Genomic DNA, 25128 nt, shown 5'->3' with positions numbered 1-25128 from the left:
GGGGGCGGCGCTGGGGCGGGGCCCGCCCGGCAGCCTGGCGAGAGGGGACCTGTGGTTGGGTTCCTGCCCCGCGGGAAGGGGCTCGGCACCACCTTCCAGCCCGTGGCCTCAGGCCGGGGTCTTCCCGCGCTTTTAGCGGACGGGCGGCGGGCTGGGCTCCTGCGAGTGCATCCCGCGGGCGCGATACACGACACAGAGGGGGGTCGCATGGTGTCGCCCGCCTTGGGACATCTCATCCCAGGCACTGAGGAGTTCGGACGCTCTTCCAAAAGCTTTGGCTGCTTTTTAAAGCGGCGCCGAAGCCGCTCGCACGAGGGCTCCTGGCTGAGCTTTTAGGGTAGTGACTACCTGGTCGGGCAACCTACTTACTCGTCAGTGGGGGCAGGTGTTGGACCGGCTGAGCAGAGGTGGGCTGCCGTCCCCAGTCCCCGTCCCCAGTCCCCGACGCCTGGGTACACGTGCGTGGGGACGCACGCGTCTTAACGTGGACGATGGGGCGAGTACAGCCTGTCGTCCTGGAGACTCCCGTCAGGAAAACCCACCCTCCGTGCGCAAGGCTGGGGCCCAGAGGGGAAGAGCTTGCACAAAAGCTCATTCTCCCAAACTCCAGCCACCTGGGAGCCCATTAGGCCAGTGAGAGGCTTCCCAAAAGCCTGGAGTCAGGTGCTGTGGCCTGCTGGCGTATATTGAGGCTTATTTAGCCAAATCAAGGGGTGGGCGCCCAGACCACCTCTTCCCTCCCTGCACTGGTCTCGCTGGGCCTTTCCTTCCATCTCCTGTGATGTGCAGTGTGCAGTGAGTGCCCTTTCATTCAGAAACTCAAGGTCTGGCTCTGCTCAATGTGGACATGACCCATCACCCTGGGGGAATCCATAGGGAAAAGTCAGAGTAGGTGCCTGGGAAGGTAGGGTTCAGGGTTCCAAGTCAGGCCAGTGCTTGGTGGTCTCCAGGAAGGGGTGTATCCTGGAGGCGAGAGCTGGGACCCAAGGACATACCCGTCAGGGACTGTGCAGTGACCAGCCTTTCCAGGTGCAGCCAGCATTCCCTGGGGCCACCATGAGCCCAGCACTCCAGAACAGGCAAGAAGGTACTGGGGTGGCTGCAGCATCAGTCAGGCAGGGAGCAGGTGACAGTGGGAAGGAGCAAACAGGTGCAGGTTGAAGGTTTTCTGTCATTTCTTTATTGGGGCAGGGGGTGTGTCATTCATATGGACTTCTGTGCCGGCCTCCAGCTGCAGACAGGTATGCATACTGCTAAGTACACACACACATCAGATCAAGGCCAGAGCTCTGGTGGGCTGGAGAGGTCAAGCTCTTTCACAAGAGAATATTAGAAAGAGACCAGTTCCAGAGAATGGGTGGTGTCTTTAGCCACCCCCCTGCCTTGGTGGGAAGCCAGCTGTGTCTGAATGCCACGGTGCAGCTGTCAGCACTGGGGGCCCAAGGGGGCTGGGCTATGAGGGGAGCTTGGATGGACAGCCTCTGTCCCCCCAGCCCCGCGCTGGTGGCCAGGCCCAGCCCTGCCCTAGAGGCAGGTCTCCGAGCTCCTCAGGGACTGTGAAGACCCCAAATGCTCCATGGGGCCACTCCTTGGGCCCTTCTCCAGCCAGGCCTCAGAGGACAACCCTCCGGTCCAGGTGATCCCCACGCCCGCTCCGCTGGTGCCTCACTTCCAGGTGCTTCTTTTGGACCTTCTCAAAGTGCTGCAGCAGCTCTGCGTAGTCGATGCTGGGGGAATCCGCTTTCTGTGACTTGGGAGCTGCCTGTGGACTGTCTCTGGGGAGAAGGAGAAGGGCTCAGTATGGGTTTCAGCACACATGGCTGGGAGCTGGGGGCAGGCGGCGCTGGGCACAGGAGGGCGAGGGGCAGGGCAGGGCCACAGGCTGATGGAGCTCAACCTTGGCGAGTCTGCCTCAGGCTCTGTAACCCTTGCCCAACAGCCCCAAAGTAGGGAAGCCCCATGCACATCCCCTCCCCCTCAGCTGCTGGGACCAGTCAACACTGCTGCTTGGATATGGCCTTTAGTCTGTGGGCTGGCGATGGGGCCCAGAGCAGGCATCGCATTGGGAAGCATTTCCTGTTTACGACTGGCTCCCTTTGGGGTGAAAGCCAGGGCTAGCAGCCAGCCAGGAAGCCAGCTGGGGCCTGGAACAGGGTCCAGGGAGGAGGGGGAGGAGGCAGCCTGGCCCTTTCTCTGGGGGCAGGACTAGGCCTGCAGACAACCGGGATTGTCTACTGCTGAAGAGTCTCCACTGGGCTTGGCAGGACATCTATTATTGAGTGTTGGGGTCCACAGGCCTGCAGTCATTCCCTGTCCCTGGGGAAGGAGAGCTGGTCTCACCACTGGGCATGCTGACGGCTCCTACAGCTCCTGCTGTGACCACCCTCCCGGTTGCTCGGTACAGCTGCACAGGTTGTGCGGCGCATAGCCACAGTGTGCCTGATGTTCCCTAGAGTTGTGCGGTGTAGTGGCCCTGTTCAGCGTGCTCCTGGGGACCAGGTATCCTTGGGCCCCTTCCCATTATAACCATCCCTCCATCAGAGTGTCAGGAGTCTGTTCCTCTCTCGTAGCCTCACTGACTTGGGAAACAGATCTGTGTGGGCTGGAGAAGTATTTGCTTCTAGCCCCTGAGACCCAGTGGCCCTGGTAAGGGGGTCTCATGAAGGCTGTGGGCTGTTCATGAGGATCCTGGGCCCCTGTGAGTTCATAGGCTCCAGGCAGCAGCTGGGCACAGGAGCTAGAGAAGCCTGGATCCAACTGTAATATGACCACTTCCTAGCTATTTGGCCTTGGACGTGTGACTCAGTTTCCTCATCTGTAGAGAGGGACTGCCACAGGGGCCTCTCCACTGGGAGGCGGGGGGGTGGTGGTTCAGATTCAACATGTAAGAGCTTGGGCTGGTACCCAGCCCCGGCCTAGGTCTCCTGTGCAGCCACTGTGGCTATGACCACTGTGCCCCCGAGGTTAGGCTGGCCAGGACCGAGCAGCTCAAGGCCTGGGGTGCATCGGTGGCTCAGTCCATTTTGGGGGAAACACCATGGCACTTCACCTAAAGGAAACTCTCACCAATGAACTTGGCCCCTGACAGGCAACTCTGACCTGATTGCTGGGGCAGGACCAGGGGCAGTGAGAGCCGCCCCATGGTCAGGACGCCATCTGGAAGCTTGGAGGTGGCCCCCTGCACCCCTACTCAGTGTTGTTCCCTTCCTGTTGGAGATGTGCCATCTGAAGACACCTTGGATTCTGCCTTGGCTGCAGCTTTCCTGGGGCTCAGGCAATGTTAGCTCAACAACGATCAAGAGAAGCCAGGTGGGGCCCACTCTAGGGGGGGGCTAGACTATGGGCAGCATTCTGGACTCTTTCCTGGGAATTGGGCACCGCCAGGTGGCACTGCCTGGGCTTCTGGGGAGGCCGAGGGACACCCTGCAGCTTAGAGCTCTAGCCCCATGGAGTGACCAGGTGCTGCCTCAGCCAAGTAGATGAGATGCAGGAGAGATCTGCCGGCCCAGAAACATGGGGCCAAACAGGACACTGGATATGGCATTGGATGCTGGGTGTTCATGGGTCTGTACACCTTTCCCCTCAACACTAATGACGCGCCAAGGCGTTTTGGCCAGAGGCAGGACTGAGATTGGGGGTTCCGTGAAGATGCCAGCAGTGGACAGCAGACCTGGGTGATGTGCACAGATAAGGCCAGGGAGGTGTGGGGGTGAGGAGGAGGGGGCCACACCCTGCACTCTCTGGGCCCTCTTGGTGCCAAGTGCTTCCCTCATGGACTCGGCCTCTCTTCCTGGATCCTTCCTGGCCGGAGGTCTGGAAGTGGGAGGAGCATGTCCCACAGGAGTGGGCCAGGATCCTCTCCCCACCTGTCACAGTGGGCATGGCTGCTGCTCAGGCCCTTTGAGTTCTGTTTACAACACTCCTCAGGCCATCAGTGCCTGGGGGACACCCGCCAGCAGTGGAGATGGGATTCCAGAACCCAAAGCCAGCCCTCTCTCCTGCCGTCCCACCCACCCATGCACCTGTCACCAGGCTAATGCTGGCAAGCAGCCCGAGTGTCTTCAGAGGTCCCCTCCTGCCTCACTGAGATAATCATTGGGGAGTGGCCTGGAAGCCTGAGGGGGCCCAGAGTCTCCAAGCCCTGCTAGTGCCCTTAAGCACATGGAATGAGGGATGGGCAAGGGGTGCAGACCCCTCCTCCCACTCCCCCCGCACCGCCCCAGCTGCTCCGGCTTGCAGGCCTGTCAGGCAACCCAAAGCTGTCTTCCAGCTGCCTGCCCCTCCCAGGGCTGTGACTGTCCTCTGCCTCCTCTCCAGGGTGTGAGCCACCCCTCTGTGCCCAGCCTTGCAATCTGACCCCTCCGCCAGCTGTTCCGGAGGCCCCTTCCCTGCCCCATCTCTCCCTGCCTGTATTTGTGACACAGCTCTTCCTAGGTCCTTGCAAAGAAAGGCTGGGAACCCAGGGCCTTGAGGGCTGGGCAGAGCCTCAAGCATCCATTTAGTCCGAATGCTCATTCGAGCCAGGAGAGGAGCTTGTCTGAGGTCACAGAGCAAATCCTCAGCAGAGCTTGGACCAGATCCTAGTCCAGGCCTCTGAACTGTCCACTGGCCTGCAGAATCCCCTAAGAGGCCTCAACCCCTTGGCCCAAGACTTCTCTGACTCTGGCCATGGGAGGCTCTGAGAGAAGCCGTTTCCCCCAGCTTTTCCTCTGCAAACTTGTGTCCTGGTCTGTGGCATGCAGGGAGGGCTCCTATCACTCTGAGCTTTACTTCCTCACCCCAGACAGGGAGATGTTGTGTGCAGAGCTCAGACAAGGGAATGGCCGTTAGCATCACAGGGTCTGTGGCCTGGCTGAGGACCCTCCTTCAGGAAGGCAGCAGGGCTGGGGGTGGGGGTGGAGACAAGAACCAAAGGTCACAGGGAAGCAGCTATTCCTGCCTCCTTCTCCCCTCCCCCTGCACCAGGAAAGGAGGAATTCTAAGTGCCTGCCAGCGTTAACCCCAACACCCACCGGACATGGGAAAGGTTGGTGCAGGGGCCAGGCCAGGGAAGCACGGTGTGGCTTCAGGGCCCCTGTGTCCCAGGAGCTAGAAGTATTCCAATCAAGGGGCTCCAAGTGCAAAATCCAACTCCCTGCTCCTCTGGGGATTACCTGGGTGTCACTAAGAGCTGCTGGGACAGTGCCTAGCCCTGTCATCTCAGAGCACTGCTGTCTGGAAAAAGGGGTGGAGGAGGCAGAAGCTGGGCCTTGGCCTGGGGGCCACACCTGCTCGGGGCTCAAGTCCCTCCAGCCAGCCTAGGGTGGCCAGCCTGTCAGGTGGCCCACACCCAGCCTCTGGAGAGGCCAAGCTGGGTGGAAGGGTGGTGGGAGTCTAAACCCAGTGCCATGGAGGGCATAGGGGCTTGGGTCAGGGGCTCTGAGTGTGAGGCAGGCCCATTTCAAGGATGCCTGCATCAGTCCCAAGGCCTAAGCCTGAGGCCCTTCGCAGGAGCCAGGTGCCAGGCCTGCCAAGTGGCTCTAACAGCCTGGGAGGGAATTCTAGACACACAGGGCATCTGATGCAAGCTGGGTGCGCTCCATTCAGCGTAAATCTTCTCAGTGGCTCTGCTTGTTTCCATGGCGACCTGACAAGTGAAATTTTCCATCTCGGATGCCAAATGCCTGTGGATGAGGCAAAGCCTCCAAGGGTTACCAAATATAGACACGGCCCAACAGGCTCTGGGGGCCGGGCCAGCAGTGGGTTCGGGGTGGGAGCCTGGCTGGACGCCCCCCGCCCTGCTGGGCTATGGCCCTCCTGCACGGAGTCTGCCCTGCTGGGCCTCGTGGTGGATGACGCCCGGGACCCGTTCTTCCCAGGGCTAGGGCTCAAGCAGTGTAGCCACGAGTGCCTCCTTGTCCCAGGGATGCTGGGGTCTCTCTGTGGAGCCTCTGCCACAGACAAAGGGGAGGGCCGCCTGAGGCCTGGCTCTCATGCCTACTGCCGCAGGACTGGACCCCGTCTCTGACCTAGGACATGAACTCCTCCTCCTACAGTTTCCCTCCAGGGGCCTCCGTCTGGGTGGCTCTGCAAAGGCCCTTTCATTTTCTAGATGAACTCAACCCTGATTGCTGGGAGACGATCTCGCTACCCTCTACCACTTTGCAAACACTTGCAGAAGCCCCCAGGCTGGTGCTTTAAGAGGCTTGAGTGCAAGTGGCGGTGGGGTGGCCAGTCTCCACAGTGCCAGAGGGACGTGATGCCAAGACAAGGGAGACCCCACCTCGTGCCGAGTCCCTCTGGCCTGGCCTCTCTCGGTGGAGGAAGTGTCTGCCTCCCATGGAGGTGGAGGGTGGCAGTCCCCGCCCGGCACTCACTCGGTCTGCAGCAGCTCGGGGTTGGGCACGCACTGTAGCCGGTGCGAGAGCAGCTGGAAGGCACTGCTCTGTGGCAGCAGCATGAGCAGCCCATAGAGGGCCTTGATCAGGTACGGGTTGTTCTTCACGTCCAGCAGCTGTAGGCGCAGATCTGCGGCAGGGCAGAGGGTAGAGGTCAGGGGTCAGGCACTGCCCTGGCCACGCTTTGGCCTGCCTAGGAGGGGGCCAGCCGGGTGGCTGTGGCTTAGAGCGAGGCAGGGGCTCCTCTACAGCCAAACACACCTGACCCCTCCTCCGGCAGCCTTCCCCCCCCCCAACCCCAATCTCACCGTTCTTCCTGCCCACCCACATAGCCATCTGTCCTGAGAGTCACCTCAGCCTGGTGACCCCCAAGCTGCTGCCAGAGCCTCATCCCCAAGCCCCTACACTGACTACAGCCTGGTGACGAGGGGGATTGGGGCCTGTAGTGTAACAGATTCCCCGTTCCGCTCCGCACGTGCCAGCACAAGAGAGCTATAAATAGGGTGAGCGGGAGAGAAAGACCGGATTAGGGCAGCTTTAAGGGAGGGCAGGGTAGAAAAATGCTTCTGTGTGGCTAAACACACACCAAGCTCAGGAGTGTCTGGTAGGTGCTTCTGGAAAGCCACCTCAGACACAAGCCCTGCCAGCACCCCACCAGGCAGGAGAGGCGCCCCTGGCCCTGCCCGGCACCCGTCCCAATTCAACAGGCCCACGCTTCCCTCCTCTGAGCCCCTCCAGGAGAATCGCTGGCTCCTGCTTTCCGATGTCTCTAAGGCCCAGTCCTAGGCATCCTTTGTGGAGAACGAGCCACAAACTTCTGGAGAGGCCGCATCACGCCAGCAGCGGTGGTGCGGGGGTCTGGGCTGACACTGGAGCCAGAGCCCTGAGGCCTTGCCCGACCCTCTGCATACCACAGGCAGCAAGAGCCACCAGTGGAGACCTGAGGAGACGTCCCTGGGACTGTGGGGCTGAGGCAGGCAGCACTGAGGGCCAGGCAAGCCAGGGCTGGGCTGGGCGCTGGGCAGGACCAGAGTCAATCTGCCGTGGTCGCCCCAGTGAAGCCCTGGGCCCGGTGAGAAGATGCCTGTAACTTCTCCAGGGTCAGGCTGGACCTGACCTCAGGTGAGTGTGGGCCTGGCTGCTCCAAGGGGCCCCTGGGGAAGTGAGCTGTCGGGCCAGGGAACCAGCTTTGATAAACTCTGCTGAGAACGGGGTTGCCCTCCTGTTGTCAGGTCTCCTGGGCATCTACCACTGTGGTGCCTGGCCGTGTGGAGAAGCTTGGGTGTGTCAGAGGCACTGCCAGAGGGCAGGAGGCCTAGGCAACCGGCTCAGCAGCAAGGAGGCCACCGGCAGGGCCACCTCCCCGCTCCCCTGCCTCACCTAAGTAAACACGCAAGTTTTATCCCAAGTCGCCTACTTTGGGGGGCGAGCACTGTGTGTGCTGAGGCGCCAGGAGCTGTGCTCGCCCCAATCAGCTCCCACTTTTGCACATTTGGCCTGGATGTCACAGTCAGGGAGCCCCTGCCCATCCACTCCCGCCAAACACTGCTTTGCAGAGAGAGGAGGGCGTGGCTCCTGGGCACAGGGCAGCGTGCTCTGAGGTGGCTGCAAACAGCCCTGGGACGGCTCCCTCAACAGCCCCTGGCAGCACTGCTCTAGCCCCCCCCCTTATCCCCCAAGGATGTTATTAACCTTCAGGTGGGTTTGGCTGCGTGCTGGCCACTGCGAGGCACAGGTCCTGACACCATGTCTCAGTCCTACTGGACTGGACTCCCCAGCCCTGTCATCCCCAGTCTTCATTCCTGACATTCTAGGAAACACCCTGGGGTGAGTGCCCTTCCTGCCTCCCTCCCCAGCGGGGGCAGAGCGGCTGAGCTGGGCCCACCCCTGCTGCGCTCCTGGGGCTGGGCTCTTACATGTGAAGATGGGGCACTCGATCAGCTGCACCAGTTTGTCCACCTCCGTGAGGAAATCCACCGTGACTTCCAGGTCCCCGCTGGGTGGGTGGTCAAGGAAAGACGAGCCAGGACTGCCCATCTCTGTGAGGGGCCTCTGCTGGGGTGGGGTCTGGAAAGCTGGGAACACATGCTCTTCCCACTGGGGCCCTGGCCTCGTACGTAGAGCCTGCTTCTGCCTAAGCACGAAGGTACACGGAGGACAACAGTCCATCTGCCTCTTTGCTTCTCTGTCCCTCTAAATGAGAAATGGCACAGCTGTCCCCCCTGCATGGGCACTCCGGCTCTGCTCTGTGGCTCTCTTCTCTGCGCCTTCCCGGCTCCGAAAGGCTCTTATCTCAGCCCTGCAGCCTGTGTTGTGGGGAGGGGGAGGCTGAGCAGGAAAGGTCCTGGTTCCTGCCAGAGTGGATGCTTGTCAGTAGGGCCAAGGTCAGGGCTGTGTAAGTGTGTGGCCCGCAGTTTCTGGGCCATCCCAGTGGCTGAGAAAAGCAAATCTAGGGTGTGGAAAGAGAGCAGGCACCCTGCGGGAGTGAGGCCAGGCCACACCAATCCTTAATGGAGGCAACTCAGGACCCTCTCTCCTTACCCCCAACGCATGGCCCGTCAGGAAAGGAGGCCCATTTTGCATCCTAACTAGTTCTTCAATCTGGGAAGCTGGTTTACTGCAGTGTTTTAAGAACTGCCCAGTCTGCCTACGGGTGCCTTTCACAGGCCCTGGGACATGCTGGGGTCTTCTGTCTCACTGAGGCCTCTCCTCCAGGTGGCTTCTCCCCTCTGGGTCTCTGCCAAGCTGGGCTCTGACTCTGTGGCCCCAGAAGGTCCATGAGCTCCTCACCAGCAGTGCTGGAGACACCGCAGCTCCTGCCAGCAGACCTCGCCTAGGTCCACCCGCCTTCCAGTCCCGGCCTCTCCCTGCCTCCGCCCCGGGGCACCCTCACCTGGGCGGCTCCATCTGCACCCGGCAGCACCAGGCTAGGCCTGCTCAGCCTCGCTCCCTGGCTTATAAGGTTTCTCCAGGGCCAGCTCCCCTCCACAAGGCCTGGCACGCCCCTGGCCATGCCCTCGGCAGACCCAATGTCACAAGGCCTGGAAGCAGAGCACAGGGATGGGGCACGACGGTGGTGGAAAGGGAGCACCTGGCACTTGCCTGTCCCTCAGTGGCGGGACGGGAAGGACACTGACAGCGAAGGATACAACTTCTGGATGAGGTCATAGGCGTGCCGGTAGTTCTGGGTGAGGAAGCACAGGGACACTGTGGTGACTGGGTTGTGGCACCAGGAGCGGTACAGGCAGCAGAACAGGTTCTGGCTCTCCTGAGGAGGAAGACGTATGAGCGGCAGAGCTCCCACTCCTTCCCGCCCGGGGTCCACCCGGGGCCTGAGACCCAGGGGCCCTCGTGCAGTGCCGGGGAGACAGCTCAGCACCCAGGGCTGTGTTTGGCAGCCCAGCTGGGAACGAGTTATCACAAAGGAAATGCTGACAGCTCTTCCTCAGACCCTGTCATTACTCCCGGTCCCACAGAGCCACGTGGTGGTGGCTGTGAGGGTCGGGTCAGGCGCGAGCCTGTCCTCTGTGCTGGCATTTCTGCCCTCGGCAAAGAGCAGTAATTGTGTGGTCCTGGAGCCTGTGGGGCTGGGAGGGCTGGGGTGTGGGCAGGGAGGAAGCTTCCTCAGGGCCTGGGCTCTCCCTGGCTGCGTCCTGTCTCCACTGCAGACACCATCTCCTCCCTCCTCTGCAGCCCACCTGGAGCTGGGGAAGTGGCCCGGAATGGGGCCCACACCGTGGGGGACCCCTCTGCCCTGAGAAAAATCCTTAAGTCCTCTGCGAATGTCTGGAAAGAACCAGAGGAAGAAGGCAGAGGTGGCCTGGATCGTTCTGAACTGCCTGGCCCCAGACGCCCTGATGGAGGCTTGGATGTCCCTGAGACTCCCCAAGAGTGGGCCAAGGCAGGGTGTGAGCTGGGAAGCAGGGTGTGGGGGTGGAAACCACAGCCCACACTGGGGAATGAGACCCCTGGAGCCACCAGCACATCCGGGTCGTTTCAGCCTCCTGCCCTTGGGCCGAGTCAGACCCTTGACCCGTGTCCCCCAGAGCAGGACAGGATGGTCTCTGAGTGCCTCCCTGCTCTCTCTGACCAGCCCTGGTGGGTTCTTATTCAAAGCCTGGGCCAGGCAGTGCTGTGACACCCTGGCTTAGGACAGGATGACTTGTGAGACAGACATGTCCAACTGCTGGAGAGCGGGGATAGGGCCGGGGGAGAGGAGGAAGAGAGAGAGCCCCTGATGTCTGGAGACGCTGTCATCCAGAAACCTGACTCAGACAGGGTGGCATGAACTGCTGGGTCCCCTAACACGGCCACAGAACCCAACCTGCTCATCCTGCAAGGGAGCAGTGACCCCCTCGGACACTGGGGTGGGGTATGAATGAGTGAAAACACACTGTCTTTGGTGGATCTGGAGGGCATGTGGACCCTAGAGTCCAGAGCCTTCTGTGGGAAAAGATCTCCGCAGTGAGCGGCCCTAAGGAAACCGGCTGGGACTTACTGCCATAGCTGGCACTTCCATGTAGCCAACCTCGGGGAATCTGTGTTTCACACCGGACCCGGAGATCCGGAGTTCATCCCGTCTCCTCTCTGTGAGCCTCCTGGGGCCTTGGGGTGGGCGAGCATAGCTGTGTGCCTGAGTGCACATGGGATTAACCCCAGGGCCCGACACCCCGGACATGGAGTACCAGTGTCTTCAGGTCCTTGAGCTGGTTTCTCAGCTGGAAGAGCTCTGTGGAGGTGAGCAGGATGGTGTTGAGGGTGTGGACCATGGTTGAGGCGAACTTGAGGTCCTCCTCCCGGAGCAGGATGTCTGCCATGGAGTGAAAGATGTTCTCTGCATTCAGCAGGAGGCAGAGCTGCCTGGAAGACAGGAAGAGTGGAGGTTATGGAAACCTCTGGGCTTAAACTTGGAATCCCTCCTACCGCATCCTGAGGGACCCTGAGCTCTCCTGGGTCTGGCCTGGGACCCCAGCTCTGAGGCCTGTGGGGGTCAGTGGGGCCTGGCCCTATGCCTCCCAACACTGCTCACCCTGGCCCAGCAACTCTGGAGCCCCGCAGGCTGGATTCACCTCCCTCCCCCGCCCTGGGCCCCCAAATGGAATTCTGAGAGAAGCAGTGGGCCTGCGGCTACCAATATCTCCACAGAAGCCCCAAGTTACCTTTCCGATCTCCCGCATAGCACAGCAATATCTCCCGCATAGCACAGCAATATCTCCCGCATAGCACAGCAATGCCCGCCCCCCCCCCCCGCCCCACCAAGGTACTCCCTACCCCTTCCTGCCTTTACTTTTGGAAGACTGTCTTCATGTGACAAGTACCACACGTACTGGTCCTCCGTGTGCTGTCCTCTGCCCTCCCCCCTGGCGTCAGGAACCTGTTTGTTCACAGCTGCACCCCCACCTGGAGTGCACGGTGCCTGCCGGTAGCAGGGGTTCAGGGGGTGCTTGTGGGATGAATGAACCCTATGACAATCCTGAATTTGTTTTCTTGTTTTTTAATTTTAAAAAATGTTTTATTTATTTCGAGAGACAGAGAGAGGGAGAGAGAGAGAGAGAGACAGCGTGAGCAGGGGAGGGTCAGAGAGAGAAGGAAATACAGAATCTGAAACGGGCTCCAGGCTCTGAGCTAGCTGTCAGCACAGAGCCCAATGCGGGGCTGGACCCCATGAACTGTGAGATCATGACCTGAGCCAAAGTCAGACACTTAACCGACTGAGCTACCCAGGCGCCCCGACAACCCTGAGTTTTCTCTTTGCTGACTGGATAATGAAACGCTGGTACAGGGAGGCAAAGTTAGGGCCGCTTTTCCTTCTGCCACTTCTCTAGTAAGAGTCTTGTGGGGGATAAGACTTGGGCTTTGTGCAAAAGAGTCTCAATTTTATTAAAAGGAAAACAGGAAATCCAGAGAATGGAGAAAAGGAGATTTTTCCAGGGTCCCTGGGCCAGATGACGTCAACAGTGACAGGCAAGTCTCAAGGACAGGCTGGGAGGAAGCCTGATGACCTTCCTAGATTGCCATGGTGTCCATGGAGGCCTGGCCTTGAGGGTACGAGTGGCCCTTCCTGCGGGAGTCCAGGGATCTCAGGGTCTCGTGTGCTGAACGTGAATCACATTCGGAGCCAACATGCCTGAAACATGTCTATCCCAGGTCACTAAACTCACACTAAAGTCTGCATTTATCAGGGTCTGGTTTCCTGCTTCCCTCTGAATACCAGCCATGCCTTGGGGCCAGACAGCAGAAGATTCTTCCCCACCCCCGGCTCCAGAAAAATCCCAGAGCATTTGGTAATGGAGAGGCCAAACCACGAAGAGCAAACAGTGGGCAGGCCGTCTCCAGCCCAGGCCCAGCTAGAAACGGCAGTCTTGGGCAAAAACCCATCAGAGAAGTGGCAATGCGGCTGTTGGGGGGTGGGGCGGGAGGGTGGTGTGGGAAGGGCTCTGCCATCGCCTGGATGGCTCCTGACCAGCTGGGTGACCCCAGTATCTCTGGGCCACAATTTCTTCACCTCCTGATTGGGGGTAATACTTACCTGTACAGTGAGGGCTACTCAGAGGAGAGCTGCTGAGACCAGGGACAGCTCATGTAGGGGGTACACGGTCTGTGGTGACTGGACCCTAATTGGGGTGACAGCCAGCTCACAGGAGGAAGGCTGGCCTTTCTGTAGGGCACAGATAGCACTTTCTGTCCCCTCCTGGGCCTCCCACCCCAGGATAAGCTCTGTCTCCAGGGCTGTGGGATAGAAATGTTCCAGAAGGGCAGGCCAAGGAGGAAGGGGAGCATTCTGACAAATGGTCACAAATGCCCGTCGCCTGCAGCTGCTGCCGTCTCCATGACAGAGGCCAACAGCTGAGGCTTTGCCAGGCAGCGCTCTCCAGGGACCGTGGGGCGAAGGGACCGGCAGCAGCCCGAGGGCGGGGCTGGCACACTCACGTGAGGACGGCCAGGGAGGTAAGCGAAGGGGGTGGCGGTAAGGACAGGTGGGTGCCATGGCTTCCTGGTGTCCCTTAGAACCCAGGAACACCTGGGTTGCACTACAGAAGGTGAGGGATGGTAGAGTGTTCTAGAAATGCTCTTCTCTTGCCAGCACACTCTCCTGGCTTTCCCCTCCTTCAGCGACTGCGGCTCCTCTAGTGTTGTGGTAGTTCCGTACACGTGCACTGTCTCTCTCCCATGTCTCGATCTCTTGGTGGTTGAGCCTGGTCCTCTATTTTCAAGGCTGTCTCTAGATCAGCAGCTGTCCAACAGGCATTTCAAACTTGGCAGGGTCACAGCACAACTCTCTGGGTCCCCCTAGGCCTGCGCCCCCAGCCCTCCCCATCTGAGGAAGCGGTGTCACTGCTGCGGCCACCTAGCTGCTCTGCCCAGACCAAGGGAGGAGTCGTCCTCGATCGCCTGGCCTCTCCGTCCAGTGCGCCCACCAGCCCGGGCAACTGTCGGCTATCCTTTCTGGTCAGTCCCAAGCCGGCTCCTCACTGGTCTCCCTGCTGCTTCTCTCAGCCCTACTGTCCACCCTCTGAGTGGACTGGCCACCGGGGCAAGCCTTATAGAGTGCTAAACAGAGCATGCCCTCCCCAGTGGCTTCCCACTGGATCTAAACAAACCCCAGCTCCTTGCCACGCCTCCAGGATCTCGCACCTCTGGTCACTTCTCTTCAACTTTAGCTCTTATGATTCCTCCTTCACTCCTGGCAGGCTGGCCCCTTGTGCTTTCCTTCTGTTCTGATCCTTCTGTTTCCTTCTGTTCTGATCCATCCTGGCCTGTAAAAGTTCTGCTGAGGGACCAGCACACGGCCAGCCAGCTCTGGCCATCAAGCTGTCAGCTCCAACCCCAGGCCCTGGGGAGGCCTCTGTCCAGTGCTCATCTCCCACCAGCCCTTTCTAAGGACAGTCCTGTGTCTTTCTGAGCATTTCTCACCACCTGGATCATCCGGGTGACAGACTTGTTTACGGGGTCCTGGTTGTCTCTCCCTCCAGAAAATGAGCTACAAAGGCCAAGGCCCTGCCTGTGACCCTCATGATGAGGGCCTGGCACTGAGGAGCTGCTGAATAACCACTGCTGAACGTACCGCGGGGACCGTGTCAAGGCCTGGCGATCCTCCGGTGCACCGCTCCAGCACGCCCCCTCTGCTCACCCTGGGCGGCTCCCGGCATGCTGTGCACAGCCTGTCTGCAGAGAGCAGCTTCCCAGGTGCTACATCCCCCCCTTATCACCCAGGGTCTGGCTGCCCCGCCCAGGGAACGTGGGAGGCTGCTCAGGAGACCCCTGAACCCATGCTGTCGGGACACGGCAACAACACATAGCACAAGGAGCCTCCCTCAAGCTCTGTTCATGAAATCACGGAAAGGGGGAAACGGAGAGAAGCTGGGAAGAGGCACCTCGGAGAGGTATAGCCCATCTAGCTTCCAGCCCCGCTGTGCTCTGGATGTTTGCTTCTGCAAACAGAAGGGAACCTCTACCCCAGGAGGGGCTGTTCTGCCCCATACCCCTGTGGCTGGGGCAGGACAGAGGGAGGTATGCAGAGGGAGGGGCTGTTTTGTCTTATCCAGACTTTGCCATCCCATCCCAAGGTCACCCCAAGTTTGGGGAGAAGGAAAACAATTCCAAGGCTGCTGGGACACGATGCCTCCAGAAGGCAGGACTAATGAAGTATTAGCTAGCTCACTGGAAGCGCTTACCGCCCACTGGGGGAGAACAGCAGCTCGAGCCTCTGCAGGCTCAATGGGTCCTGGGCATGTCTGGGGGAGGGGAAGGTGAATCTGGGCAGGTCAGCGGAGCCATACCCTGGAGAGCTCTGAACAGGATGCTGATTCCTCTTCCTGAGTAAGAAGGTAGGAAGGGCACCCACTTTTCACTGCAACCCTGACCCAGTGAAATGGCCTGCACAGGTGGACTCTGAATTCCCAGAGGCCCAGGCCTAGGGGGTCCTCCCATGTCATCTTGTGGAGTCCTCACACGCCAGGCAGGGGGTACACCTCTTACTCCACACAACGCCACCAAGCACACAGCTGATCAGGGGACAAGGAACAGAGGATCCGGACCCAGAAGAGGCCACTTCCAGAACCTGAACTCCTGTTCCTCCTTGGCCTCCTTGGTGCCATCCATACTCCGTGGGGGCCTGAAAGGTGGCCGCATTGCAGGGCTGCTGCTCCACCGCCTCTCAAGCCCGAGCTCTGTCTGAGCTGCTTGCCTGGCTCTCCAGCGCGGCATCAATAATGGAACACAGCTTGCAAACACTAAACATTTGCCTGTACTTTTCTTCTTCTTCTTAAATAGTTTATTGTCAAGTTGGTTCTCATATAACACCCAGTGCTCATCCCAACAAGTGCCCTCCTCCATGCCCATCTCTCCCCTTGCCCTCTCCCCCACGCCCATCAGCCCTCAGTTTGTTCTCAGCATTTAAGAGTCTCTCATGGTTGGCCTCCCTCCCTCTCCCCAACTATTTTCCCCTTCTCCTCCCCCATGGTCCTCCATTAAGTTCCTCCTAATCCACCTATAACGTGCAAACATATGGTATCTGCCCTTCTCTGCCTGACTTATTTCGCTCAGAATAACACCCTCTAGTTCCATCCACGTTGCTACAAATGGCCAGATTTCATTCTTTCTCATTGCCATGTAGTACTCCACTGTGTACTTTTTAATACCCCTATTAAAGTGCTATTGATCATGAGACAATGGCTTGCAGAATGCTTGGGGACAAGGCAGAGAGGTAAGGCAGGAGGAATCCTCCTCGGGGACTGGGAGGGCGCAGCCTGGAGGCCCACCTCAGGGCAGGGGTCTGCCCGGAAGTGGATGCTGGTATGGAGCCGGAGCCCTGCACATGGGCTCTCCCTCCCCTCCCCCAGCCTCCTGCTGCCTGCCTGGACAGCTGTTCCCCTACTTCTGGGGCTGGGTTCGTGCCGGAGAGGGAACAGTTCTCCCAGTCCCTCTGTCATATACCAAGAGCCCTCAGGGGAGCAACCTGCCGCTGGCCTGACCCAAGAAAGGGACCTTTACTTTCCCTAGTGGACTGAGATGACGCTGCATTGCCCAAGGAGATGCCTTCTTTGGGGGTGACTTCAAAAGGCCAAGGCCTATAGCGGGGCCAGGGGAAAGCACTCTGGAGCAGGGCTGGCCTGGAAGTGGCTGCAGAGGCTGGTGTGAGCTTTGTGTTACCATCAACCACTAACACAGCCAAGTGTACACGTGCACCAGATTCTGGCCCTGAATTGCCACCGGCCACAGTGGCAGATGCTCTCCTGAGCCCCTCTCTGACACCCACGCACAGCCCCAGCTTCAGGGGATGTGTGGGTAGGAGGAAGAAGGTATCAGCTAGCCTTGCAGGTGGCTCAAGACTAGCCAGAAGTCCCGCCCATGAGGCAACAGCTGCTGCCCGCTTCATGGGAGAAAGGCACGGGCAGAGGCCAGCCCCCATTAGGCCAACAGGGAGTTTGGTGCTTGTCCTTCAGCTCATCCTGGGAGTGAGAAAGGGGCCACGTGCTGCTTTTCCTCTAGGGACTGGCTGGGGCCACCAACTCAGCAAGGCCAAGACTTAGTTTGGAGGATAAGACCTGCCCAGTGGCTTTGAGACCCACCCTGCCCCCAGTGGGGCCAAGTGCACGGCAGGAAGGAACAGGCGAACACTGCTGTCTGAGGGTACAGGGTGGGGGCTGCTTCTGCCTCCAGATGCCTCTCTCCAAGTGGCTGGCCCCACTGTCACAGGGTTCACTGAGTGGGGCTGGGCAGGGCATGAGGGATAGGGTTCAGGGCTGAGGCCTGATTTGGTAGTGGGAGAGGTGAAAAGGAGTTGGGTGAGTGGTTCCGTTCAGGACAGATGCACCCCTGGGCCTGGGGAAGTGCAGGGCTGAGCCAGAGGAGGGGGGCGACTAGAGAGCAGGCTCCTTCCCAGGGCCAGGCCCATGTGCAGGAGCAGGGCCCCCAAAGCAGGGCCCCTATAGCAGGGCCAGGCCCCGGAGGTCAGAGTCCCCAGTATGGGCACCAATCTTGGGGAGGAAGCACTCTGGCTCCCTGCTGGGCTGTGCTCTGGGGAATCTGAACTCTGTCATGTGGCTTCGGGGAAGACACTTCTTCCCATGACCCCACTTCCTTGCGCCCTCTGAAAACAAGACCAGCAAGACTGCCATGGCCAGAAGCTGCACCCCCTTCACTGTCAGCCAACCAGTCCTGGCTCCCTCCCGGGGCTCTCCTCCGGCTCCCATCCCCAAGTAAGGGCATGCTGATGCCCTCACACCCTGCCCCCAATAGTTCTGACACAGAGCCCAGAGCTGAGGGCTGGCCAGGAAGGCAGAGTGAGCTAATCTACACTCACAGGGGTGTGAGTTGGGGGGGGTGGGGGGGGAAGGTGCTGCCCTCCTCTCCCCTACCATCACCTTCCACAAGCCTGGCTTTTTTAAAAAAGCCAAAAGGCAGAGGCAGATGATGTATGTGACCCATGGAGGGGATGCCTAGGGTAAGTACTCAGCCCTGAGGGCCCAGGAGCACCCTCCTTGCCTGGTGACCCCACAGTGTTGGGTTTCATGCTGCTGGTGGGCACAGCCTGCCCCAGTGCTGACTCAGCCCAAGGCTACTGGACAGATAGAGTCAAGAGAAATTTAAGGGGAGAAGGGGGCCTTTCCCATTTTTGACTGTCCCAAGCAGATGAGAGGCACCAGCACAGGACACAGAACAGCTGGCCTGGTGGGGAGAGATCCGGACAACAGCACACTTGAGTGGACAGAGACGTCAATGTTGGGAGACAAGCTGGAGAACCCAGCTCCCGCCCCCAACATCCCCTAGTTGCTATTTATGCACCATTCCTGCTTTAACCTCCTGCGTCTCGGTGCCAACTGCCCAGTGAGGAACCCAGAACTCAGAATTAGCCTTGAGAGGGTGGGTCCCATCTCTTTAGCGCCCCCAGCTCCCATGCGATCAAGGGGATGAACCCTCCAGATCCCGAAGAACCATTAGTGCCACACAGGAAGCTGGCGATGTGGTTGATCCCACCGGCACCTCCTGCTGGGCTGGGCCCAGTAAACGGCTTCCCTGACACAGACAGGAAGGTTTGTCTGCAGCTCCTACACGGCCCCTGGATGCCACCCCGCCTCACCTCCACTTCTGCGCTATGGCATCAGGGGGCCACCTGGTGCCTCCAGGTCCTGCCTAGGCAGGTCTGGGCCTCTGGCCGCACCGGACCTGGTGGGACCTGGCCTGCGGCCTGGTTCTCTGGGGAGGAGTGGTCAGCTCTGGGGTCACGCTCCGCTGGGGCCTGGAGAGTGACTGGGTGAGCAGGCCTGGATCAAGCTCCCTTGCTGAGGCTGGAACCGGATGCTGCCTCTGAGGGTGGGCCCCACGGCCCTCTGCCAGGTGGCCTCAGGACCAGGCCTACCAGGGTGAGAAATAAGTTTCAGGTGTGTCTTGTGCAGATGTCCTTGGCAGCAGGGCCGAGTCACTTCTGCTCAGAGTTTTCCCCTCTCCCTCCAGCTGGGCCTCCTTCCTTCATCTGCATTCCGAGTGCCTGTGTCCTGACCGGGCCAGCACTGTGCATGGAGGCCCAGGCCCTCACTTCTCTCCTCTGGCTGCTAGCTGGGGTCCACATCCCCTCGGTCGTCTAAGGCCAAAGGGTCAGGGGCTTTCCTGGGAGATGCCCAGAGTCTCACAGCTGTAACTCTGAAGTGCAGCCTGATGTCAAGTACAGAAAACACAGGGGCCCGGAGCCATCACCACCATTCCCACTGGAAAGGGCCCTCCCGCCCTGTCCCTGTCCCAGTCTGACAGCTGGGATCCTTTAGGAACTCAAAGGGAAAAAGCAGCTTTCGGGTCAGGGTAACATTAGAGTGGGGAGGTACTAGTGGCCTCCCCTCTGAAGTTCAGAAGGCTCCCAAGCGTCACTGCCCCCATCTCTCCCCGCCCCACACTCCTCTTCCCTTCCAGCTCTCTGCTTCCCAAGTATGAAAATTGTAAATCTGTTTTATTTATTTCAATCAATCCTCAACAGTGTGCCCCTCAGGGCAGAGGCAGCCATGGTAACCCTGCCAACTCATGCCTTAAAAATTCATCCTGTTTAATGCAGTCGATGTGTCTGATATGTTTAAAAGTTTCTTTGGGGGTGGGGTTGGGGGTGGGGGGTGGGAGGAGGCGTGAAGACTTGTTTTTCTGGGTCTTGCTGGGAGCTGGAGGAAAGTGATGGAGGGAGGGGCACAGCATGATGGGGAAGAGGAAGAAAGGGGTCTTTTGTCTACTCAGTTTTCTGTTCCTCTATTAAAGGGCAGCATGGCCAGGCTCCTGGGGGCCACAGACACCTGGCGGGGCGCATCCGGAGACCTCCAGGGAGGGCTCATCTGGATGGGAGTGGCTAAGAAAATCACGGCTTCCTGGAAGCCACCTTGTTCTGAGCCAAGCCCTCTCCAGGTTGGTTTGGGGTTATCTCTAGGGACCAACATGCGAGTGGGGCAGAGCGAGGAGAGGGGACTCCCGCCTCCTACACTGTCAGGGTGCTCAGGTGGCCCTTCCTGCCATGTGAGGGGCTCCACCTATTCCTTAGGGCAGAAGTCGTCTCCTAGACATGGCCTGGGTGACAGAATGGGCCCCATTTTCCTTGTGCTCTTATCAATCTGGCTAAGCCCGTCTCCCACTGTCCATCCATAGGGTCCTCTCCAGCCCCCTTCAGGCCCTTGTTAGAGCTGTCCCCATCCAGGACTCCTAGGAGAGGTCTGTGCCCCTCTCCTGCCTCACCTTTGCTAGTTCCCCACAATCTCCTTCCTCACTCGTGTGTCTCCTCCTTAAACTAGGCTTCGCAGGGCACGATGTGCCTGAAAGCACACGAGGCCTGGCCCAGGGCTGGGCCCCTGTGGGCAACAGGGATGGGTACTTCTGGAATAGAAGATTAACTGCCTGGAGGAGCAATGTGGCTTGGATTACTTCAGCTGTGGAACCGGCCTGCACGAGGAACTGCACGCTCGGGCTCGGGGAGCCGGCTGGGTTTTGAACCCTGCACTGGGGGGATTTGTGCAGAGTCTGGTTCTAGCTGAAGCACTTTCAGAAGGAGCCTCTGAGGTCAGATGAGCAGGTGTCTGACTTACAGACAAGGTCCAGGTTTGTGTCCCAGAAAAGAGGCCCTACCCTCTACCCCACATGGAGATGCCCCAGAATATGGCTGGATGCAGGTCGGGTGGCAGGGGCGGGATCCTGAGCTGGAGATTCTTGGGACACCACAAGACAAGCAGGGAGGACCCTGGGGGCCCGGCTGAGTCGCGCCGGTGCTACTGGGAGGCGGGGGAGGTGGTATGAGCTGGAGGCCGCCCCTCCAGGTCTCCGACCCTTGGTAGCATTTCAGTTTTGAACACTGAGCAAATGAAAACAAAGGGAAGGGTCACTAAAGGAAATCCCGTTGTCTCCACGATGATTCCAAGAAACACTGACACACACCTAGCCCTTGAGAACAGCCGGCTCCCACCTTCTCCCGTCACAGAGGTTCCTGCCCGGTAACAGCCACACAGCACAGGTTTGTGAATGCTTTTTCTACACGAGGCACGCCATGTACCCTGAATCCTGTTAACATGAGGCAGGTGTTATTTCGGCAGAGGATGAAAGCGAAGCACAGATTAGAGCCTTGCCAAGGCCCCGTGCGGTGGCCCACCCCTGTGTGCTTAGCGGCTGCCTTGCCACACACCCGGCCTGCAGGTTTCAGGGCCCAGCTGCCACAGGAGCTGAGACATGATTTTTCTGGAAGACAGATGGTTTGGGGGGCACCTTGGCTACAGATATCACTGGGCCCTCTGATGGCCTGGAGCCTGAGTTTCTCCAGAACCTTCCTGTGGCTCTGGGGAAGTCTATCTGCCAACCAGCTCCTTCTACCTGACCAACAACCTGAGGCTACGTCTGTGGGTGGCAGGCAATGGCCACACTGGCCACATCTGGCCAGGATAGTGCTGACCTGTGCCCACACTTACTTCTGACCTGCTGGGATGATGGCTTTCCTCCTAGGTGCCGAGTGGGTGGCAGAGTTCAGGAACTGCCTTCGGAGTTCTGCCACCAGAACCCAAGCTCAGAGCCAGGTGGCAGCGGTGGGGTGATTCCATCAGCAGCTTCCCAGAAGCCTCTGCTAGAAGCTGTGGCTCCTGAGTGTGGGTTCCAGGCCGGCTGCTGCCTGAGGTCTGAGGGCGAGGGGGAGTTTCAATACAATGAGCACTGGTGCTCGGACTGTGGGTCCACATTGCCAGCGAAACAGCATCTCTGAGCCCCGCATGCCTGGGAGTCCCTGGCTTGACCATGAGAGAACCACGGAGGGAGACTTTCTCGCCCTTTGAAGCCCTCTGAGCTCCCACCCTTCCCAAGCAGGATTTCCTCCCAAGGACGTGCTCAGCCTCCCTGCCTGTGACGCGGCCTCATGCTGCCCTAATGCTGACACGCAAAGAGCCTGCCAAATGGGTTTCAGGCCCCAGATGAGCCTGCCCAACTTCCAGCCAGGTGCACGGAGGTCCTCGGGGATCATGTGCTCATGGGACAGAGGAACCAGGTGAAGCCAAGCACTGGTCCAAGGCCACGCTGCCAGGCCCACAGTGGAGCAGAGTCCCTGACCCAGAGCTCGTGTTCCATTCAGCCAAACATTCCCATGCTGTGTGTCACCTGCAGGACACAGACCCCCCCTCCCCGGCCCAGCCCTTCTTTCCACCTGACTGAGAGCTCCACTTCCTTGCGACTCAAATGTCCAGCGCAGAGACATCCCTTTACCCGATGGCTTATGACACATTCACAAGGTAGAAGTAGACAAGTAGAGATGGGGAGAGTCGTAGGACAGGTAAGGGCAAGGGCCCCCAAGTCTCTGCCATTTCCCTCTTCAAACTATGGGGGTGACCTTCTGAGGAATAAGGCAAGCAAGTAACAGAAGTGCCAGGGGCCAGGGCAGGGCTGTTCCATTGTACTTGGGAACTTCCCTTGTTCCAAATGTTACCTGTTAGCAAGTCGCTCTGTTCACATTTTCTATTACTTCATCCCATTATTCCCAAACTAGTCCTCTGTCGCAGGCCCAGGGATTGCCTCCCACTGCTGCTTTTATGACCACAAACATTTACAGATGGTGAGCACCTCCCTTCCGCCTTGCTCGGCACTGAGCCCAGACATCGAGGCCTCCCCACAACTCTGCCCCTCTAACCTTAAAGCCATGCAACCGACTTGAGCCCAGCAGCCTGCTGTTCACGTGGCCACTGTATGTGGCCAGAATGCTTCCCCCCCCAAATTCTTCATCCAAATGGGCTGGCTGTCCTTGTGGTTGTGGCTCCTGGGTGATCACAGTGACCCGCCTCTATCTCATGCTTCTGTGGTAACTTTAAAGGCTTTAAGTGCCCTGAATGGTTCCAACCAGGGGCTGCCATCTTGCTTTCTGGTGGCAGACTCAGTTCTCTGCCCTGGGGCTCCACACCTCTGCGGGGAGGCACCACTATGGCCCATCAGTGTCCTCATCCACCCACAGGTAACACAATTACCGGTCAGAACCGGAAAGGCCCTCCACGCCAGGAACAGCACCTTACCAAGAGACCCTCAACCTGGCTACATGTTGGAGTCACCTGGAGACCCTATGGGCTACTAAGACCACACTCAGGCCCACTCCAGGGAGTGGCCATCTCATAATGGGCTTCACAGCCAGGACTGAGAACCACGGCCCCCAAACTGCCTCCCCAGAGCTACTGCCACACGCTCGGTGATGCCATTCTCCGGCAGAAACGCGGAGGTTTTACTAGCAGTCCCAGAGGATGCACAGCCCTGGAACTTTGGGTGTCAGGCCTCGGCTGCCGTCCTTCTCATGACATACCCTCACCTCCCCAGAGCCTGGTCCCAGTCTTCTAGAAGTTTCTGCCTGGTCTCTTGCTATTTCCCTGTTGGTCTCCACCTCAGGGGTCCCACCTGTGGCACACAGCCCGTGTGCTCCATTCAGCAGAAGGAAAAGGAGGGTGGTTGTCAGGCCAGACCTGTGCTGCCACCTTCGCCTCAGGCTGTGGTCCCTTGGCAGTCACGCGCTGGTGTGTTCCCCCAGCCTCAGATGCCCCAGGGGGAGGAAACTCGGCTCACCAGCCGCTGCGCTGGGCACATGCCAAATGTGCCTTTCTGGCCTTCAAATCGTTAGTCTTGGGGTTTTTATGAAATATTATAAAGTGGGATTGCTGTCTGTAGCTCTTTACAAGTACTCAAAGGGCATGGAGATAAACGTCAGAAACAGAATGGGAAGTGAAACACTAATACCCACTGCTGGTAACAAAGAGCAAATGTAACAGCAGCCTGACTGCTGGGTCTCTTGGAAAACAGTATAAAGATCAGAGTGAAAGGGCTGGGAGGAAGGAAGGGCCACAGCAGAAGTGACCGGACAAAGACGGCAAGGACGGGACTCCTTTAGTTCTTTGTGGCCAGCTGGAAGGTGGGGGGTGGGGGGGAAGGTAGTGTCTCTTATTCGTACCCTTCTCCACCCCCTGCCAGGAGGCTGAAAAAATTCCTCTCGTGATCAGTCATTTTCAGGAAGTCTTAAGATGCATGAAATGGGCTTTTCATCCCAATGTTCTTTTCCAGCCCAGGAAATCTGCACCAGATTAAACGCACAAGAGTGAGAAAGGGTCCCTGGCGGGAGGTGTCTGTGGAAGCCCCTCTGGGGAAAGTGTGTGTAGGCACCTGGAGCCCCAGGGCCCGACCACAGACCAGGTTCTCCTTAGCAGAGCTGGGCCAGGCAACGGGCCTGCGGGGGAACAGACATCCTGCCCTTCCCTGGGACCCGCCGCTGCCATGGAGCAGAGACCGGGCCACCACACACAGAGAAATATGCGACAGAGATGAACACGGCAGCGTGGTGACCTTAATAAGGGAGGGCGACCTCAAGCCACTCTGCTTTGGCTTAGAGCTTAGAGCGCAGTGAGCAGGCGAGCTCGGGGTCCTGAGGACGGTGCGTTCTGCTGAATGACGCGTGCGTGAGGGAAAACGAGGCAGGCTGCGGGGCGATCCTGAGTCCTGAATCCACTGCTGGAAAGCCACGACCACAACTAAAACCAGACTTAGCCAAGCTGTGTATTTATAAATGCAGACACAGAGTTTTGGAAGGAAATCCATGACACTAAAGCACAGTCTACTGGAGGGGGACGACGTGGTGGAGGGCCCTTCACATCTCATGCTGTGTCTTCTGGATCGTTTCAGTTTTTATCTTGCGTGGCTGAGATTTTTTTTTGTTGTTAAACAATAGATAAGGACATTAGAATCCTACACATTCGGGGATCGTCTGGACTCCGTCATGGACAGCGTCAGGGGCAGAGCAGGGGAGAAGAGCGCCGGGAAGGGGGAGCCGCCTCACGGGGTGCTCATGCTCCAGCCCTCCAGCAGAGCCGAGACAAGACTAGACGGCAGAGCCTCGCCCTCCCGGGTGGGGGCTGCTGCAGATTTGCAGATTTAACAATGGAAACATGCATTTTACAAATGAGAGGATCAACAGCCGGTAGATGGTATTTTTAGCTACTGTGGCTCTTTGCTTCAAAGGCGTAGGTTTCATCTAAAACCAGGCAAACCTCCTACAAAGTCTGCCTGCTTGCAAGGAGTGATTAGCATAATACGAGCAGGAGAACAGGCCTGGCTCCACTCTGAGGCAGGAGTGCCTACTACGGGGAGGCCTTCTCCTCAAAGAGAATCACGAGAAGAGGAAGTCTTCTCAATGGAGACAGGCCCCTGCCTTCAATCAGGGCGGGAGGACTGCCCCGCACCAACGGCCCAGGTCGGCCCGGTGGGGTGGGTGCGAGCAGCCGCACAG

The 25128-nt window shown here is 58.9% G+C and overlaps 1 protein-coding gene and 1 long non-coding RNA gene across 2 annotated transcripts in view; one reads left to right on the top strand and one right to left on the bottom strand.

Annotated features, from left to right (window-relative positions):
* Window positions 1-1157: 1157 nt before the first annotated feature.
* Window positions 1158-25128, bottom strand: part of VAC14 (VAC14 component of PIKFYVE complex) — a 100100-nt gene continuing 76129 nt past the window's right edge. Inside the window, exons 15-19 of the mRNA XM_039223175.1 lie at window positions 11063-11237; window positions 9527-9645; window positions 8294-8373; window positions 6357-6507; window positions 1158-1775 (exon numbers count right to left, since the gene is read on the bottom strand). Of these exons, the coding sequence (XP_039079106.1) occupies window positions 1613-1775; window positions 6357-6507; window positions 8294-8373; window positions 9527-9645; window positions 11063-11237 (688 nt within the window). The 3' untranslated portion in view covers window positions 1158-1612. The remainder of the gene's footprint in view (window positions 1776-6356; window positions 6508-8293; window positions 8374-9526; window positions 9646-11062; window positions 11238-25128) is intronic.
* LOC120224944 lies at window positions 13240-15615 on the top strand. Its single transcript, XR_005526705.1, has 3 exons — window positions 13240-13325; window positions 14351-14564; window positions 15263-15615. It is a non-coding gene; the product is annotated as an uncharacterized LOC120224944 (long non-coding RNA).

Source organism: Hyaena hyaena, unplaced genomic scaffold (assembly GCF_003009895.1).
Source record: "Hyaena hyaena isolate Hyena2069 unplaced genomic scaffold, ASM300989v1 scaffold_18, whole genome shotgun sequence".
Lineage (NCBI taxonomy): Eukaryota > Metazoa > Chordata > Mammalia > Carnivora > Hyaenidae > Hyaena > Hyaena hyaena.
The sequence above is the reverse complement of the archived record's forward strand: the minus strand, read 5'-3'. Positions and strand labels throughout refer to the sequence as shown.